The 21,242-nt window shown below is 43.6% G+C and overlaps 1 protein-coding gene across 3 annotated transcripts in view; it reads right to left on the bottom strand.

Annotated features, from left to right (window-relative positions):
* Positions 1-21,242, bottom strand: part of GGA1 (golgi associated, gamma adaptin ear containing, ARF binding protein 1) — a 68,714-nt gene that overhangs the window by 2,033 nt on the left and 45,439 nt on the right. For all 3 annotated transcript variants that reach the window (XM_075183962.1, XM_075183963.1, XM_075183964.1), the window contains exons 12-16: positions 13,509-13,570; positions 6,856-7,013; positions 1,487-1,662; positions 1,056-1,225; positions 823-933 (exon numbers count right to left, since the gene is read on the bottom strand). In XM_075183962.1, the coding sequence (XP_075040063.1) occupies positions 823-933; positions 1,056-1,225; positions 1,487-1,662; positions 6,856-7,013; positions 13,509-13,570 (677 nt within the window). The remainder of the gene's footprint in view (positions 1-822; positions 934-1,055; positions 1,226-1,486; positions 1,663-6,855; positions 7,014-13,508; positions 13,571-21,242) is intronic.

Raw genomic sequence — 21,242 nt, forward strand, 5'->3', positions numbered from 1 at the left:
CCTCTGTGGGGCTATGTAGGTAAGTTGGGGCTCTGTACCGTACCCTCTGTGGGGCTATGTAGGTAAGTGGGGCTCTGTACCGTACCTGTGTGGGGTATGTATGCAAGTTGGGGCTCTGTACCGTACCTGTGTGGGGTATGTATGCAAGTTGGGGCTCTGTACTGTACCTGTGTGGGGTATGTAGGTAAGTTGGGGCTCTGTACCGTACCCTCTGTGGGGCTATGTAGGTAAGTTGGGGCTCTGTACCGTACCTGTGTGGGGTATGTATGCAAGTTGGGGCTCTGTACTGTACCTGTGTGGGGTATGTAGGTAAGTTGGGGCTCTGTACCGTACCTGTGTGGGGTATGTATGCAAGTTGGGGCTCTGTACCGTACCCTCTGTGGGGCTATGTAGGTAAGCTGGGGCTCTGTACCGTACCCTCTGTGGGGCTATGTAGGTAAGTTGGGGCTCTGTACTGTACCTGTGTGGGGTATGTAGGTAAGTTGGGGCTCTGTACCGTACCTGTGTGGGGTATGTATGCAAGTTGGGGCTCTGTACCGTACCCTCTGTGGGGCTATGTAGGTAAGCTGGGGCTCTGTACCGTACCCTCTGTGGGGCTATGTAGGTAAGTTGGGGCTCTGTACTGTACCTCTGTGGGGCTATGTAGGTAAGTTGGGGCTTTGTACCGTACCCTCTGTGGGGCTATGTAGGTAAGTTGGGGCTCTGTACCGTACCCTCTGTGGGGCTATGTAGGTAAGTTGGGGCTCTGTACTGTACCTCTGTGGGGCTATGTAGCCAAGTTGGGGCTCTGTACCGTACCCTCTGTGGAGCTATGTACCGTACCTGTGTGGGGTTAGCTAGCAGCAACACCTGAGTGACAGCAGATGGAGGCAGGATGGGGTTGAATGCCGGAAGTTCGGAGCCAGTTGCTGGTTGCAGCTTTACCTTCATCACCTTTCAAAGCCAGAAAAAAAAATATTAAATAGAAGATAAATATATAATAGAAGATAAGATAGCCTATGATAATTCAGAAATATGGGTATGAAGAGAGGAAGTGAGAGAGTTACAGTTACAACCTTTGGAACAGCAGCCTGAAAACTGATTCCAGTGACAGGGAGAGGGGCCGTGCTCAGCATTGAGATTACAACCACCAGGACATCCGGCCTTCCTGGAGGGGCATCCTGGGCAAAGTGGAAAAGCACTCGGAAACTGCGCTGGTCATACACAGTGACTGGGAGGATGCTACCTGTGTGGTGAGAACAAGAGGGGCAGAGAGGTGAAACTTGGTAACCAATAAAACAGAGAAGAAAAAAAATCACAAGTAAATGACACAAGGAACTGGAAGACAATATATGAACAGCAATTTGAATTGAAAATGTATGGAGAAAACTGCTCCCATGAGGTCTATAATATGTCACCAAGGTGGGAATGTTTAGGATAGAATATAATAGTGTCCAAAATATGCATTATCCCCCCTCTTATTCCTGTACAGCTCACTGATCCGTACTAGGTTTGATGGACTCCAGAGGTACAGTAGTATTAGCCAGGGAGAGTTCAGTCTTCACAGGGGACGGTGAGGGTTGCTCACCACCGATGGGTACAATATCTCCCAGAACAGATGCAGGGTGAGGGGTAGTTTTACTCTGGAGGTCTCGGAGAGTGGGCTTGAATTGAGGCTTTTCCCTGGAAGGAGAAGGGACAAACGTCAAAAACAATGGAATTTTATGCATCAAGATAAAAATATATATATATGATAAAAGACACACAGACACACACACACAGTAATTACCTTCTAAAATGACCAAATGAAAATAGTGCACTTCTAAAACAAATGAGCTACATATTAAGAAAACTTGACAAAAACAGTTTAAATGCTGAACAATAAACCTACTTCATGTACAAAAAAGTCAATGCGAGAAATAAACAAAAAAAGTTAAAAATGGAATTTTCATACTTATGTTAAATACTTCTCTCTAAATACAATAAGTGGCACTGGAAAAACTGGGGTATAGACTGCAATGACAAGCTTGAACACTTTGAAAATTTCCTCCAAAAATTCTAGCTCCTCCCAAAGGAATACCCTGGAAGCATATCAGGAAGTTTAGTATTTTTCTAACAAAACACAAAGACAGAACCAGGAGTACAAAACAAAAAGGAGTGGAGAGAAAAACAAAACCGTAACCAGAATCTTAACAATGAGAACAGTAAAGAACAAGGATTAAACAAGGCTGTGACAAGATGGACGTCCTATGCCACCCTGTCTGCTGCTGCTGGGAACCAGCTGGGCTTACTTTGCCAAAGTTCCTTTTCGTTATCCCAATTGCACCCTCTAACCGCAGTACGAGGGGCTCACAAATGCTGCCACCACTGGACTCCTTACCGGCATTCAAAAGAGGGTTCCTTCTGGGTAACTGATGCTGCGAACGTACCCTGTTATTGGTGTATCTAGGCTGGTAGTCCTGACCTCTTCCTATAGATCAGGGTTGCTGTGAATGGATCCCCCCTGGCCTATCACAATAGCCAGAGCTGCTGGGAAGCGGGCAGAGCGATGGTAATGGATGCTGGGTTCAAACCTCAGAAACAGCCGGGAACGGATTAGATTTTGGGTCTAATCTGTAGGTCACAGGAATAGAGAAGTTTCTAAACAGGTCTATGAAGCAAGTGATGTTTATTTGATCAACCTGGTTGAAGGTCCCGGGGAGCAAGTCAGATGGAATGAGAAGAACAATCTTCAATACAAGACAGGCTGTGTTCAAATCTGTATAAAAAGCACTAACAGGATAAACCAGCCCCCTTGAGATCTGATGCAATTTGTTTACCATAACATGTATATAAATGCAATGCAAAGCTAACAATATTTACACTTCTTTGCGATATGCTAAAACTTGCTGTGATTTCCTGCATCTTATTTTGCACACAAGAAAATTTAATATAAAGTCTAATTAAACCTTCCTGTGCCTTCAGGTGCTAGACCCTCACATGTCAGAAGGTCTAATTAACATGAGATTAATATGGGTCCTTTCTTCAGACAGCTGCAGAATACACATTCCCAAAGAATGTCACAAACCCCAAACAAGTAATTTCCCCACATCACGATACAATAAGCCTTTGTGGAGGAAGTCTTATGTGTATCAGATATATACCTCAGAAATCATGCATTTCCTCTAGCAAGGTTAAAACAAACAAAATTTCTACCCCTGGTCTCAGAAATAAAGCTCTCTCTTTTACCAACATACCCACAATATCAAAAATAAGTACATTTGCAATATATAAATAAGTGCCTTGCGCTATTTCCTTTAAATACATTTATACCATAAGTTATTTATAAGTGATCTAGTCATAAAAAGGATGGGTGTCCAGTGTGCCCCACTGGATTCAGAGGCAAGGTTTTAACCCAAATAGAAAAGAAAACATCCTATTTTGCCTGTCATCCATGGGGGACACTGGAAACACTGGGGATGTTCCAAAGGTGTCCCTTTCAGAAGCAATGCTCAGAAGTAGTATAGAGCAGTCAAAATGTGGTAGAAAAGCCGGTGAAAGTGTGTATCGAAGATATGGTAGCCGTCCGCCGCGACGCCTATGCAGCACTCACTGACCTGGTAGAATGTGCAGTCACATTTTCGGGGAGAGGCTTATCTGCGCCAATATACGCCAGACGTATCACCAGAGTAATACCGGTGGTAATCGTTTAACGATGACCACAAAATCAGACAACGACAAGCCCTACAAATAAAATCCGAGTGTATGAAAAACCGACTGCAAAATAAACAGACTTACCTCAAACCAGACGCTGCAGATCTCCGTGGCACCATCATGCCGACAGAAAGTTTTTCATACATTCAAATTTTATTTGTAGGGCTTGTCGTTGTCGGATTTGTGGTCATTGTTCAAGCGTACCCAACCCAGTAATACACCTGCCAAGGAGATGATGCTTAGAAGCTGGCTAACCTCTCCTGTAGTCATTGCAGAGGACTAAGATCTTTCGTCCTAGGCACATCACGAGTCCTATGGACATAGGTCCCTAAAAACTTTTCAGAGACCGGAGAGCATCCTCTTCATCTGGAGGCCTATCCTGATCCGAGGGCGGAAATCCTAATTCAGATGTAATTTGGAAACAACCTAAGGTTGAAAAGAAGGCTTAGTTCAAAAGGACAGCCCTGTCTTCAGCAAAACTGAGGAAAGGAAATTTACAAGACAGAGCCCTCAGCTCTGAAACTCTCCTAGCTGTGGAGATAGCCAGGAGGAAAGTAGTCTTCCGGGTAAGGAACTTTAACTCCACATTATCCAATGGCTCGAAAGGAGGGTGCTGCAACACTGTCAGCACCTGTTCAGATCCCACGGAACTACTGGATGTGCTAGTTTTCTCTGAAGGCTGGCATCTGTTGTCACCGATGTCCAGGCCCAACTGGAGAATGGGCAACCCCCTGTTGAGGCTGTCGCTCCTCAAACACCAAAGAGGTGACTGGCAGAGACCGTCTCAGGTACTGACTGCACAGCTGAAGGCGAGACTTGTTCCATGTCAAAAAGGAGTCCAATTTGGAACTCCCTATAGTGGAACCTCGACAAGATGCACTGCCTCGAAGGCAGACACCATCTTGCCTAGCACTTTCATTCAGAAGTGAACACACACCAGTGTGTAAACTAAGATGGACTTCATCAGTCCCTGTTAAAAGAGGATCTTTACCTTCAGCGGGACCACCATCTGCTGTAGAACAGCAGCCTCAAGAATACCATCTGCTGGTAAGGAATCGGATTGAATTTTTTTAGTTGGTGATCCAACTATTAAATTCCAAAATCTGGGCCGACTCCTGCACATGGACCCGAAACAAGGTCAGAGAACCTGCAATTTGGACTCAATGTCTGCCTCTAAGACCCTAAACTAGAGGGCATAAAGTGCCTTGGCTGCAAAGGCAGATATTTTTGCCCCAATGAGCCGTGCATCAATGGCAGCCTCTCCACCACTCTCAGCAATGTTTCACCACAGTGAGCATATCCGATCTGGGTCTACCAGTCTACCGACCTTCTACCAACTGTTCCGACCACATCTTCACTGACTTACTGATCCAAGCCAAAATTTAGATTGGTCTAAGGGAGGCCCCTAGTTGCTGTGAATATCAACTTAAGTGTGGCCTCATCTTCCTATCCATGCTATTCCTTAGGGTAGCAGCATTCTGAATCAGAATGGTGGTCATCATGGACAGGCGAGCTTTGCACACATCTACCCTAGGCAGAGATTTTACCATGTCCATGCTAGGAAGTGCATAAAGAGACTGCAATCTGCATGAAACCTGCAATCCGGCCTAATCCACGACCTGAATAAAAGGTCCTTTAACCGAGGAGAAGAACGAAAGGAACACGTTTGCTTCTTCTTGCTACTAAACATCAAATTGTTGGAAATCCCAGATTCACAGCTGTCCTGAATATTTTATGCCTGCCGCACAGCTTGAAGCAAAGTCTCCACTCCTTGCTTCCTACCAGAGTCTTCATCAGAGCACAAGGAAACCTCAGGATCAGAATATTCAGCCACCTCACCTTTGTCCTGGGAGGAAAGTTGTGTGTGCTTCTCATAACTGAATGACCGGTAGAAGTTGACACTTTCAGGGTCTGGCAGTGGTGGCAGAATCCAAAATCCTTTCAAAGGAAGAGGAAATCTGCACTAGACAATGCACTGGACCTAGACATTGTGCCCCAATCAGGTCATTGGGTGTTGCATGGGAGGGTTATAACAATGGGGCCCACCATAGACGTGAGCATGGCTGCTGATCCTCTACTTCACATGGCACTTGGAGTAGGGAAACAACTTAGGGTATGTCCCTCTCCAGGCCTAGCCTTGGACGCACTCCCCTTACCAGACATGACAGAGATGGGGAGGGGGGGGGGGGGGGGGGGGTAGACAGGACAGCTGCAGGTGGAGAGGGGAGAAAAAGGAGCGGTTGCTGTCTTTCTTCTGCGATCCAGAAGGATGTCCCCCTCAGTCTCCTTGCTCCTAATGGGAGGAGTTGCCATGACAGGCAGCACTCACGTGACCCCTGTCACTGCACCACTCCTCACTTGTCTGCTCCAGCGCCGGGAGGATGACAGGGACTAAAGATCAGCTTTCCCTATCCAAGAGGATAGGGAAGCCATTTACTTCTAATGCTGCACCTCTAGTGCGAGGTCTGGTGCTGCTTCCCTGCAGCACTGGCTGGTACCTCCTCTGGCTCCTCCAGGCAGTGGCGGAACGACCATTGATGCAGCAGGTGCTGTGCACCAGGGCTCATGGAGATAATGGAGCCCGCTGCACAGGGAATTAGCGAGCTGTGTGCCCCGGTTCCTTCCTCCATGCTTCCCTGCACCGGCTAGTTTCAACTCTGACTCCAGGTATCCTGCAGCCACCGTGGCTAAGTGGGTGCTGGCAATGAGATCTCCTGTCAATCATTAAAGTGAAAATAGAATAAAGGTTCAAAATAGAAGGCTGCCCGCTGCAGTAATTAACTAAGCGTCCTGCTCCAGCAGCACTTTTAAAAAGTACCTGGCAGCCTTACAGGGTATGAGTTTTTGGAGGTAATTTTCACAGATCTGCAGAAACATTGGTACATAAGAGTGATCCCAGGCTTTATACCACCATTAAAAAAAAACAAAAAAAACTTTGCAATGTTACAGCATTAAATGACACCAATGACATATGATACAAATTCTTTGGCAACAACTTATAAAAATAATTTTACATTTTGTTTTAACGTGGTGTCTGGCAGCCTACTAACCATCCATATGTAAAGATGATGTGGATGCCACTAGACAGTGTCTGTGTCCAAACAATCCCTTAGTATTAGATATTACAGTATGAGTTCATATTAAGTTTAAAATCTTAGATAAACAGTAACATTACTGGCTCACCATCGTACGTGTAATGCAGAGGCTGGCAGGGATTGCTGAAGAAGGGTCTTTCCAAGAAGATCAAGGTCTTCCAAAGCTTTATTAGCCTGGCATGTAGTCTGTGAGAGGGAAGAAACCCCCTTCTCATCTGAAGCAGAGTCAGGGTTTGTTTCTGAAGACTATGGAAATATCAGTGGTTGTTCATGAGAAAAGAGATTAAAGAACGAACATTTAACACAAAACAGGACAAGCAATATCCTCCACTATATAAGCACAGTCATACAGCCTCATCAGAAACAGACATTAAAAAAAAAAAACAGCTGCTAAAAACCATGAACATAAATAAAAGAGTAAAGCAGGGTATTTTCAGTATAAGGAAGATGGCAGAACAAGGGTTACTGACACAATGGTAATATTCTTAGGCCTCTGTGAGACGACAAATCTAGTTCTTCCACTACAAACTTAACTGTTGCTGTGTTATAAGTTTGAAAGATTCATAACTTAGGACTGTAGTGGCTGATCCATTTAGCAGACATTGAGACCAATACCTTAGAAATCCACTGCATTCTGTCTATCTATCTCATAGCCACTCATCTCCTGGACATCTATAGTTTTAAAAAGTTTTGTAATAAAAGTAATATGTGGGAGGGATGCCACCATAAAAAACCATATACCCAATCACTCGCCCACACTCTGCAGCCTTTAAACAAAGAAGGAATGAAATAGAGGATGATGAAGATGATGAGTGACAAATACTGTTAGGGCACATTGCATGTTTTGTATAAGGAAGCTATAGTCGGAGGACTTTTAGGCAGTTAAGCCATCAAGGTTGATTCCATTGTGTAATGTCTTTACTGGAGCTCTGAACCAGGCCCACCGCTGAAAGACAGGTCAGTTCTGAGATGGGGTGGAGATATTAGACATACCTCTAAAGTCATGGTAATACAGGAATATTTTTTTTTTAAGCTGAATTTGTATATATTTCCAGGCATTCTACCAAATTATTTTCAGTTGTACATCTAATCTAAGTGGCTAAGTGGTTAGCACTTCTGTCAGCAGTGGGGTCATGAGTTCGCTTCCCGACCATAGCCTTATCTGTGTGGAGTTTGTATGTTCTCCCTGTGTTTGCATGGGTTTCCTCTAGGCGCTCCGATTTCCTCTCGCAATCCAAAAACATACTGGTAGGTAAATTGGCTGCTATCAAAATTGACCCTAGTCTGTGTTTCTGTGTGTCTGTGTGTATGTTAGGGAAATTAGACTGTAAGCTCTATTGGGGCAGGGACTGATGTAAGCGAGTTCTCTGTACAGCGCTGCGGAATTAGTGGTGCTATATAAATAAAGGATGATGATATTTCATATCTCTCCCTTACCACTCATATCTATATCATCTCATCTCTCTCATATCTATTTTATGGCCATCATATCTAGATTTCCTCTTAAATGCTCCATAGCAGCCAATACCATTGGTAAGCGTCCTTCTGGTTTAGGTAGCAATTAAACAAATGCCGCCAGACCGTATACAGGGCAGCACCACACTCCTTTCCCTAGGTCTTTACCTGTCACTAGTTACCTGCTTTGTAGGCACCAGCAAAGCATCATGGTGTAAGCGAAGCACTAGGTTGGCTGCCTGGGGAACTCCAGTATGCTACCTCAGGGAGCAGATCTGGTGTGCAATTCAAATCGCGTTCCACTATACTGACTTTGGGGTTCTGTGCATGAATGAGTGACATAAAGAAGTCATATGGTGTCAAGATGGAGGACTAAGCTGGAATAGGATTCGGAAATCCTCTTAGCGTTCCCTGTTCCTGGAGGAAGAGCACTGTTGCCCTCACTGTATTTTATGTACAGCAGCTGGATAATGAAAAACAGAGCCCAATCCCAGACAGCCTAAGAGCACTACTCTAGGCAAGCCCCTAATTCAGGGGTGATTTATGATTCCTGCATTACTCTTTTAGTTAACGAGCCATTAGCAATAGGCTGTCCTTTCAGTACTCTTGTAGAGCCTGTGGAAGGAAAGAAAGAAAGCAACAACAGCATAGAGTCTGTGGAGCCTGTGATAAATCCTTAACAACTGAATCCGAAATGACCTTTTGTACTGGGTAGTTCAAGTCATAAGTTAAAGAACTTGTAGCCTGAATGAAGGAATCCTTTGACACCAAGGAAGATCTGTGTGCTACACAAGGCATAAAAAGGACATGGTCTCAGATAGTGTGGAATTTAAAGACTGACTTAGTATTTTCAGGGAATTTAGAAGGCCCCACTAGTAATGAATTTGGAGAAATTAAAGAAACACCTAGGATGGATTATTAATCCAGATAATGTGGACATTTTGCTTAAACACATATACAAATTTATGAGTAGTGTGTTTCCAGTACAACAAGTTGTGAAACAATTCATCAACTCAACGAGATTATGTATCCATTCAGTGATAAAGAAGCAGAAAAGTTGAGCAGCTTCCAAAACTAGCCATAGCTAGTATGTCAACCAGAAATAATATCCCTGTTAAATATGAATAGAAAGAAAGAAGACTGTTTTAAAAAGTTTCATACTTTATCTGGAACTACATTGAAGGTGTGCTCATAGCCTTAGTAGCCAGAGTGCTCATATTATGAAGAGAGACACTTTATAGAAATGTCCAAAACGAGGTGAACAGGCAAACAGTTGTTGAAAAGTATTGAAGTTATGCTAAGACGCATCATCATCATCATCATCATCAACATTTATTTATAGAATAGCATTTGTGTGTGAAGCATCTGTGGGCATTATTGCATTTTAAGCGAGGACAATGACATCAGCATCGCTGGCTAGGAGAGCTCACTGCTGGCCCAACTGAAGTAGCAGATCCTCCGTTAAAACAAATAGTCTGATCAATATCCTGTTTAAAGGGTCCCTGTTCTTTGGAGATAAATTAGACACCATGATACAAAAGTCTTCTGTTGCCACAGGGTCAGAGGTCACAATAATTCCTATCTTCCTCATTCCATCAACATTTCAAAGATATGAGGCCAGGAAGGCAATACACCAGACAGAATGTTCCTACTATATCGAAACAATCATTTCTAGCATTCAGACTTAGGGAGGGGAGAATAAATCAGAGGACTCTGCAATAATTATTGTCAGGAGCTGTCCCCATTGACACCAATAGGGGGCAGAATTTCACAATATGCAGAAATATGGACCCACATAATCACAAATAAATGGGTTTTGGACATTAGGAATGGATCTAAGGGAGAGTTCCATCAGCATCCCAAGGGAAAAGGTTTTATCCGATCCAAGACTTCATTGGCGTCAGCGGAGTTGGAAGCCTCTTAAAACAGTCTGCAAACTTTAGGAAAGGCTTGAGTAATTTATCTGTTTTTTGCAGGTCAAGAGGGTACAGGATTTTATTCCAGACTCTTCCTCATGAGAAGATCGTTAGGAGCCTTTCACACTGTCTGAACTTAAAGAGAGTCTAAAGGTTTGTCTGTGCCACACTTTCTAATGGAGTCTGTTAATTCTGTCCTCACAGCCATCATCGATAGACCTTCAGGAATATTTTCATATCCATACTGCAGTTGATCACAGGAAATTCCTGAGGTTTTGGGTCATGGGGCTAGAATTGCACATGCCTGCCCTTTGGACTGACAATGTCCTTGAGAACTTTTACCAAAGTACTTGTGGCGGAATTAGGAAAGTGAGGTATCATGATATGGCTTTATTTGTATGAATACCTTGTAGTTGGGAATTTGGAGCACAGTCAAGTGCAGAGATAACTTTTCACCAAGAACATGGCTGGATTGTGAACAGGTCAAAAAGCCATCTTGGCCCAGCATGACTGATTAAGTTTATGGAGGTTTCAAAGTATAAATAGAGTGACTCAGCAGAGGAAAAACTGTCCCTACATTGGTTGCCTGTATTTTAATGAATTCAAAATAAAATTCTTCTACTAACATACAAGGCCATCAACAAAATTGCATTAACATATATCTCCTCACTTGTCTCAAAATATCTCCCAACTCTACACCTCCGTTCTGCACAAGATATGCATCTCTCTTCCTAACCCTAAATGGACTTTTTCGGCTGCACCCACTTTATGGAATTCATTCCCTCGCACCACAAGACTTTCCTCTAGTCTTTAAACCTTCAAGTGTTCTCTGAAAACTCACCTCTTAAAACAAGCTTATAATATTCCTTCAACCACCCTCTTAATCTTCCTAGGTTATCCTATTACCACTCTATATAGGTAACACAATGCAACAACCTTCTGACCAACATTGCTCTGTGACTGACACTAAATACTTTGTCTAGCTAGAATGCAAAGGTTACAAATATTCAATATGATGTAGCACTTACCCTTGTGTAACAAACCATTGTCCAATAGATTGTAAGCTGTGAGCAAGGCCCTCTTACCCTTTGCATGTATTACCCAGTATTGTTTTATTACTGTTTGCTCCCAATTGTAAAGTGTCACGGAATCTGCTGGTACTATATAAATAAATGATGATGGTGATGATGAAGGTCCACATAAATACCATGAAAAACAAATTATATCTGTCAGAAATAAGGTGCAACAAGATCCAGTCCCTGGCACATCAGCTACAGACTTGGCAGCAAGTAGCAATAAGGAAGGGACTTCAATTGCTAGGAATGATTTTGTCCGCGATGAGGGTCACTCCCTGGGCAAGCTGGCACATGCGAAATCTCCATCTGGAAATTATGGCACAGTGGAATCGTATCATCACACTATCAAGAACCACCAATGAGTATCTTAGCTGGTGCAAAGGTCCAAAATTAAAGACAAGAGGTGTGTCCCTTTTGGAACCAGAGTGGGTAAACCTTATGACAGACTCCAGCATTAGAGGCAAGGGAGGCCATCATCTGCCACAAATAGCACGAGTGACATGGTCACGAGACAAGATTAAACAATGTAAATGTCTGAAATGAGAGCACTGTGGAAGGCAATTCAGCACTTTCATCTTTAACTAAAAGGTAATTACCTCAGTATATTCTCAGGCAATAACATGGTTGTGGCTTTCAGAAATTGTATAGGAGGTACCAGATGTAGAAAAATGTCAAAAATAACAAAAATCATGTGTTTGGCTAGACATAAAAATCTGAAGTCACTCTCAGCATTGCATGTAGCAAGCAAACAAAGCATAAAAGCCAATTACCTCAGTCAAAAACAAGTTCATCTAGGTGAGTGGACTCCTTAAGGAAGTGCTCCAGCTACTAATAGGAAAATTTGAGCTTCCTCAAGTGTATACTACAGCAACAAGCAACAATACAAAAAAAAAAAAAAAAAGGGGGAGTGAAGACAGAAGTAATAGCAACCCTTCCATTTTGGCCAAGTAGTCTGGTTTCCTGCAGCCTGGGAGATGCTTCGGGTGCAACGATATAAAGGAGTCTCAGGGCCAGTGATTAGCATACATTAAATACATTAGCAAGAAAGAAGTCTTCAGTGATTTATTATAGTTTCTTAAGTTTGGAAAAAGTTTATCACGTCATGTGGTTCAAAATTCAATGCAACTGCAGAGACTTTTACCACAGATCATAGATTTCCTGCAGGACGGTTTCAACAAGGGCCTTGCGTTGTCTACACTCAGTACGGATGATCTTTTTAGATATCAAATTCAGAGGCATTGGTTATTCAATGTTTCCAAGAAGTAAAGACGATCTGTCCTTCTGTCAGGTCTTCTGTAGCTCAGTGGGACCTCAATTTAGTTCTCAATCATTTTGACCCTTCTGAATTACTGCAAAAGGTTTCTCTGTGATGGACAACACTAGAGGTGGTGTTTAACTCAACTCGCAAGGCTGTAGTATTACAAGCACTGTGCCACAAGGAAACCTTTCTGACTATTTATGTAGATAAAGTGGTACTTTGAGATCCAATATTTCTGGTTTGAAAGAAAAAACTAAATAAATAAATAAAGTATCTACATTACACAATAATCAGGTGGTTGAACGGCCATCCTTTTGTCCACAGCCTGTTGATGACAAGTAAAGAAAACTGCACTCACTGGATGTTGCAATAGCAATATCCATATATTTATGCAGAACAAAGGGATTTAGTAGAACAGAACAATTTTTCTGCTATACCTACAGGGCCTCAGAAAGTACCCTTCTAAAGCCAGATCCAGGTGGATATGAGAAGCAATTATACAGGCATGGAAGAGGAAGGGATGTAAGCCGCCAGAAACATTGACAACTCACTCGACATGGGCTTAGCAACATCTTGGGCAATCTTTGTAGCCCTCCTACTACATTGCTTGTATACATCCTATTGTCATGACTGCCATGGAGGACTGAAGAGGAAAAAAAGCACGTTATAGTTACTGTTTATTCCTATCTTTCAAACTACTCAATGGCAGCCCAATTTCGCATTCATTTTTCATTTTTACTCAAGGGGTTAGGGGAAAAGAGGATGTGTCAGATATACTGTCTGGGGTGTTTGTTTAATTGATCCTATCTTTACAAAAACTAGAAGGGAACTTACCATTGTGATGGCTGCCATGGAGTATTTTGAAGCAAAGGAAATACCGGTAACTATGATTCACTATATATTTAATCTAGGTTTTCTTGTAGAATGGAAGAAGTGTGTGTGTACAGACAGGTGCAATCTCAGCAGCCAGAAGCTGTTGATTCTTAGCTGTTTGTGGCTATAAAGCGGTGACCCCAAGCCAGAAACAGTTGATTACCTGGAAACTGTTCCATGTTGAAGACTCTAAAGGCTGTGCAGGTGATGCAGGGTCATTTAAACCTAAAATTAAACACAGTGAAAGAAGATCAAGAAAGAGTGTGACAACATCTATAATGCTATCCTGTTAATACAAATTCCTACACATTATCAATTTTAATGTTTAAATCTCACTTCCAAAATTGTGGCAAGCTGATGCTCAGCATCGTTTTCATAAACTGCACATGAAGTCCAAGACAACCAAGCACAGATGGAACAGTTCTTAAGTGAGGCCCAATCTTCCCATACGTGCTATCCTGGAAGTTAGGAAGGTTCAGAATAGGAGTGGTTTTGGATAGGGGACCTATGGGAGGCATCCATGTTGGGCGGATAAGAAGATTTTTGTACTTGCGTTAAATCTCTTTCTCAGATTCCATCTGGGGGACACTGCTACCATGGGGCTGTATGAGGTCGCATGGAGTTGGTACTTAAATAATTAGCAATTAAGTTTGCTGCGGACTCCTCCCCTCTGCAACCCCACAGACCTCAGTAATACTAAAGTCCCAAGAAAAGCGCTCAACAGAACAACTAAATGTAGAACAGCAAAAGGGAGGGACACTGCGTTCCACCAGATGGAATCGGAGAAAGATTTAATGCAAGTACAAAAATCTTCTTTTCTCCTTCATCCACTCTGGAGGACACTGCTACCATGACCTTTTAAAGTAGCCCGTAAGGGAAAAAATGTTTTGGTCTACCAGCCCGCAAAACACTGTGTCCAAAACTGGCATCCGCAGACGTAAAAATGTTGAACTTGCAAAACCTTGTAATGGTATGGAACTGAGGACCAAGTCACTGCCCTACACAGCTGCTCTGCAGATGCTCCATGACGAGCAGCCCAGGAAGCCCTCATCACACGGGTAGTATGCACCTTGACAACCTGAGGCACAGATAGATTTATACACACATAAGCAAGCTTAATCATAGACCTAACCCGATGAGCAATGGTCTGCTTGGGGACTGGCCAATCTCTCCTATGAGAATCGTAAAGAACAAAAAGAGAGTCAGTCCTAAAATCAGCAGAAGTCCTGTCCACATAAACCCGTAAAACCCAGACCATGTCCAGACTAAAAGAGGAAGAATGCCCAGAAGGAGCAATCCCTTCTCTAAAGGCCAGAACCACTATCTCCTGATTTATATGAAAACCAGGAACCACCTTAGGCAAGAAAGTAGGTACGGTCCTATGAACCGCCCTACCCTCATGGAACACCAGATAAGGAAGCCTACAGGAAAAGGCTCCAAGCTCCGACACCCGGCAAGCAAATGCAATGGCCAGCAAGAACACCATCTTCCACATCAAGAAACGTAGATTAGTCGACTCCAGGAGTTCGAATGGAGGCCACCTCAAGAACCAGGTTCAAATCTTACGGAGTCAACGGAGGAACGTAGGGAGGCTGAACATGAATCACCCCCTGAAGGAAAGTACGAACCTCAGGGAAGACAGCCAACCGATTCTTAAAGAAAATAGAAAGCGCCGAGACCTGAACCTTCAAAGAACTCAGTCTTAGTCCCTTCTCTAACCCATCCTGAAGAAAGGCCAGAAACTTGGCTAATCTGACAGACGCAGGGTTATGACGACCCCCTCGACCACCAGAGGTCAACAGCCACGCCTTTAAAGCCAGCCGAGGTAAGTCAGGATGGTGAAATGGTCCTTGACGGAGAAGATCGGGCCTGAGAGGAAGAGTCCAACCTGGTCCTTCCGCCAGAAGCAAGATGTTGGAGAAACAGACCCGCCTGGACCAACTCGGTGCACCAGAATGACCGGAAGATGTTCCAACCGTACTCGTGCAAGAATCCGAATCTCTGGTTCTTGTACAGAATTTTGGAACCTGGTGTTTTAGCCATCAGATCCAAATATGGTAGGCCTCATTTCTGGACTAAATCCCGAAACACCCGAGTATGCAGTTTCCATTCTCGCGGAAGAATTGCATGCCTGCCGAGATAATCCGCTTCCCAGTTGTCCACTCCAGGAATAAAACACTGCCGAAATTGCTGGAACTAATTTCTCCACCCACAAGACCAGTTCCGCTACTTGCATAGTGCTTGAACTTTTTGTTCCTCCTTGGCGATTTACACATGCCACTGCTGTGGCATTGTCGGATTGGAGGCGGACTGGTTCTCCTTGAAGGAGGGACTGAGCATTGCTCTTAGCTCGAAAACACGTATGGGCTGAAAACGCCTGTTTGTCCAAAGACCTTGGAGATGCAGTTGGACAGCAACTGTTCCCCAGCCCTTCAGACTTGCATCTACGGTCACTAGAATCAAAGACCACAGGACAAAAAATAAAGAATCGGCCCATCATCAGTTCTTGAACTAGCCACCATTTCAGAGGTTGACGAGTCTTCGTAGATTCCACTGAAACGTACGAGAGCAGAACCAACTGGATGGGAGGGTTTCGAACATCGATATCATCAACCCTAGAATCCTCATGCCCAACTGCAAGGAAGGACAAGGGTGACTCAGGATTGACCGTACAGAGAGTTGTAAGGATCTGTAGAGAAGATTCTGGAGAAAAATCTTCTGAAGAGTGGTGTTCATTATTCATCCTAAAAACCTCATCCTCTGAGGGCATCAACTGGGATTTGGAATAATTGATCATCCAACTGTGCTGTTCCAGAATTCAAATAGACAGGGTCAGATGCTGATAAAGACCCAATGAGGCTTTGAGTAGTAAATAGTCCAATTACAGAATAATGTTCACTCCCAGGGCACGTAAACGTGCTGCCATTACTACCATAATCTTCGAGAAGACTCTCTGGGCTGTGAAAAGGCCAAAGGGGAGCGCCCTGAATTGATAATGGGAGCTTCTTGCTGTAAAAACAAAGGAAGGATTAATGACCCTCATAAACAGGGGCATACAAATAGGCGTCCTGAATGTCTATCGACGCCAGAAATTCCAGGTGTTCCAATCTGTTGATAACTGAGTGGACTGATTCCATCTGAAACTTGTCTACTCATAGATGTTGGTTTAGCCCCTTGAGGATTAGAATTGGTCAAAACGAACAGTCCTGTTTGGGCACCTAGAACAGGTTTGAATAAAACCCCTGGCATTTCCGAGACTCCGGACTTGATCCCAAAGATTCAATTATCTCGGGTGGAAGCCGCCCACTGATATATGAATAATTGTAGGCGACCCCCTACCCCCATAGTTGCGAGGAGAGGAAGGTCCAGTCACGAGGGTGATTTTGCGGCGATTTTGAGATTTGAACGTCTTTTGTAGTTAGCGCCTCTACCCTTTTGCGACCCTCCTTGTCTTGCAACGGGTCTACCTCTACTGGCAGGATGAATTTTACAGCCCGTGTTCCCATGAAAGGAATGCTGAAAAGACCCAAAACATGAAGTTCGTGGTTTAGGGTTAGGGTTAAGCTAATCATACGGTCCAGTTCCGGACCTAACAGAGAAAAAGTTTTGATTAAGTGCGTATACATAGCATTATGTGTTTATATAACACATACATGTCTCCTAACTCTACAGGGATAAACACAATCTTGTGTTAATATACATATACAGAATAACCCTCACAATGAAAGAATCCCAACAATAAGTTGACAACTATGTGAAGGAATTAGTAAAAGTATGTAAATATTCTACAGATATTTGTACAGATATGTGTAAGACAAAACTGATGTAAGGTACTCATCCCTCCAAAACCATGTCTAGGGTAGTGTACCCGCAGATAGGAAGCAGGCTGTCAGTCAGATACAGTATATACTGCAGTGTGTGAGGTAAAACTGCTCAAGAGTTTCTTCAACATGTCACTTCACAAATTGGTATGTTCCTTGGAGCCAATTCAGGAGAAGGGGGAGCAGTCCTATATGAAAAGGACATACTCCTCCTCAGTATTGAATCACTATATGTGTGTAATAGTACTTGTATCTTTCAAATAAAAATGATTTAAAACAAAAACAGACAGGCCATAAACAATCACACCAGAGATAATAGATAGTATAATCACTTTTTTTCACTCTAATGCCTCAAAACAGTACGGAATTTAACCTCTGAATAATAAAATAAATGGTTCATAATAATTTAACTGAATGCTCATAAAATACTGTCTCCATTAACTTTAGAGCCTTCTACAATAAAACTAACTGTAGTTAGATATATAAAGACAGTTTTCTCCCCATTACATTAAGGAAACTCATTCACTAGTTATTCCCCAGTGGGGTACTTAGCTGCTCAGGACAGCGTAAACGCTGTGCACAAATTGCCCCCTGGTCTTTTTGCCCCACAGGTAAATTTGGCAGAGCATTTTGAACAGGTATAACATTTTGCACAAGAATTCTTGTCATTGGATTTCATTTTTTTAAATAAAAGGTCAGACAACTTTCACAGAGAAAAATACTGTAAAATAATTACTATTCCTGACAGCCTCAAAACAGTAATAAAAGTATCTGTGACAATAATAATGTAAATCAGTACTTAAACTGCCCAACTCCTTGGGCACTTAAACAAAACTAAGGCCTGTGGGGTTGCAGAGGGGAGAAGTCAGCAGCAAACTTAGCTGTTTACTATTTAAGTGCCAACACTACGCACCCCATACAACCTCATGGTAGCGGTGTCCCCCAAAGTGGATGAAGGAGAAAAGAAGATTTTTATACTTACGCTAAATCCGTTTCTCTGATTCCATCTGGGGGACACTGCTACCATGGGATTGTATGTGGGGAGCTTGGAGTTGGCACTTAACAAGTTAAATTAATTCTTTCTGACAGACTCCTCCCCTCTGCAACCCTTACTCTAGCCTCAGTGTAGTTCAAAAGCCCCAAGGAGGGGTAAAAACCACCACTGAAGACCAAATAGCAGAAGAGCCTAAGGGAGGGATCGCAGTGTCCCCCAGATGGAATCAGAGAAACGGATTTAACGCAAGTATAAAAATCCTCTTTTCTCTTTCATCCTATCTAGGGGACACTGCTACCATGGGGACGTTCTAAAGCAGCCCCTTGAAGGGAGGGACCACTTTTTAAAGCCCGGCATGCAACACTGCGTACAAAAATCAGTGGCCGTAGGGCCCACAGTAACTAGGCAACGCATGTGAAATGGCAGCCAAAGGACTATATAACTCCTTGGCTAAGTTGATCCTCTAAAACACTATTAAGATAATGCCAGATCAGCCCCACAAGTGGGTGAAATTGGCGCAAAGACAATAGGACACAGGCCGAGTCGATAGAGACCTGTCGGACAGAGGACAGAATGGTTCTAGCGAAGGTCTGCTTAGCAGACTTTTCCAACCTCCGTATGGAACCATATGATCAGAACTCTCTTCCTAATATTGGATGGCCCCACCACTAGTAGGAGACCTGACTCATTAGTGATCTTGTGCAAAAGTTAAGATGCTATTTTTAAGAAGAAACGTGGAAAGAAGAGTGACGTTTAAGATGGATTTTCATCTCAACTTAAGAAATTCTTCACTTGCACAGTGGATTTTGCTTCTTATCTCCCTTTCTGAGCATGCACATGGAATGGATATACTCAAGTTAAGCAAAAAAAACCAAAACGGCAGATAAGATCACAAATGAATCAGACCCAAGAACCCTATGTTAAAGAAAAAACCTCCAGAGATAAGGTCCAAAGAGGCAGCCAGCTCGCAATGAACCGCCACCAAAACCTCCAGATTCACTTTGAACCCTAAAAGGCATTGAAGGCTGATCGAAGGGACTGAATAAGAAAAAGGACAGACTCCACGGGTGCTCTAAAGATGCAGTCCAATTGTTCTACCTTATATTTGGTTTTGAGTGAAGGAACTGTACGAAACAGCCCTTACATCGCATAAAATGGAGAACTTGGTATAGCCACAAGGGACTATAACCTTATACCCTGCACCAAGGTCCTTGGTCCAGGAACTCCACTACCCCGTGGCAACCACTTTACAGCTGAACACGAAGTTTGATGAAGCTGGTAAGGAATGAATACCTAATGTCTTAGGCCACCCCTTGGTGCCAGGGAAAGAATCCTGGAGTTATGTGCAGATCCCCTTAGAGAAGGGTCCGCACCTGTTGCACATCTTCAGGTCTCTGCAATAACAGAGCAAGTCCTGGAGGGAAAACTGACTCCCGAACAGTCAGTAACTGAGCCAGAGAATCTTCCTGCAGTAATCTGCAGAAAAATAGAAACAGGGAAAAAAGAAGTTGTGGTGCTCACCCCCGCCTACGAATTACTGAGCACCTTGTTAAACTGTGGTAGCCACAGATTTCCTGGCCACTATTGTGGATGAAAATCCCCTGAACCATCACAAACCGACCATAACGGACCTGAAACTGAGGAGGAGGGATAGGGGTGAGGGAGGAGGTCTGTGTGAAGCAGACGATCCCCTTCTACCTGGACCCAGCAAAGAGAATATGGCAGTCGGAACCGATGCACAATTTACAGACAGTAGAATTCTAAAAAGAAAGGGCCTCCTTTATAGACCTCCCAGAGACTCAAGGACCCTGCAGAGTGGGAGGAATAGGTGTCCCATGTGGAACTTCCCTGCCTGGTCCTGATAGCTATGTCAACAGTAGGAGCCCTGGTCCAGATATAATCCAGGTTTTGGTGACCTGGCAAGACCCCTTGAGATGTATATCAGGTAATCCACTGCTGGCACAGTGTCTGAAGATGTGCGTGGAGAGACCGATTTCTCGCTGGACTGCTGCGACATTAGTCTACCCAATGAACCAAGGCTCTAATTTAATGCCTTCTGGCATTCCTGGTTCCACCCAGTCAATTGACAGGAATCACAAACATGAGATTGTCAGTCTGAAGGAGAACTGGAACCCTTAAGGAAGTGACCGAGCCCCCTGCTAGGGAAGAAACATGTCCCTATGGTCTAACTTATATCTGTAGAGCACTCTCTCTGATCGGGTACATGATGTCGGATACCGATCCCCTCTGTGTTAAAAAGACCATTGCTCTCCAGCCCCACAGGCCGGTCTCTGTGTCACCGTGTTCCATGAGCTCAGGACCAAGGCCTTGTCTGTTGTGAGATGGTCCTGTCTCAGGCATCCATTGAGATATGAGTGTGATCCACTGCTGGTACTCATCTCCCCGTCATGCAAGTCCCGTTTCTAGACGGATTCCCCCCAAAAAGAGCAATCTGATATCCACTGAAAAGAACGGACCACACAGTGTAACGATATGCTTACAGCTTTCTGCTTGTATTGGCAGCTCCTGTCTCCTGGAGTTTTGGACTGTATTATTGTGTTTCATTTTATGTGTTAGCAGCAGTACCTCTGATAACCAGAGGTGCTGCAATTGTGCCTGCTTTTGTGTTTTAGGAGTTAACCTTTCTGTTCACTCATTATCCCATGCACCTGGGTGTGTTCCATTTAAACCTGTCTCTCCCAGCAGTCATTGCTGGTTATTGTGGTCATATGCTGCTGGTATACTCTGTGGTCACTTCCTCCTGGATTCATGCTGCCTGGAATCTTTCCTCACCTCCCATTTACCTGCAACTGCTGTACATCTAGTAATTTCTGCAATTTCATTATTTGATCACCTGTTCATACTCTCCAGCAATAAACATTGTTGTTTTTTCACCTTATCCATGGCTCCTTAGCTGTATTTCTACATTGATCCGTGACACACAGTAGGTCTTAACCCAAGGTCGAGAAGATACAGAATGAGGGCTCGTAGAGCAAGTATGGGACTCAACGACCTAGCTGGCTAGTGAAGCAGAAGGAGGATGAATATAACTCCTCTACCCTATATTATGGGATCCTGGCAG

This window comes from Mixophyes fleayi, chromosome 8, assembly GCF_038048845.1.
Source record: "Mixophyes fleayi isolate aMixFle1 chromosome 8, aMixFle1.hap1, whole genome shotgun sequence".
In the NCBI taxonomy this organism is placed as follows: Eukaryota; Metazoa; Chordata; class Amphibia; order Anura; family Limnodynastidae; genus Mixophyes; species Mixophyes fleayi.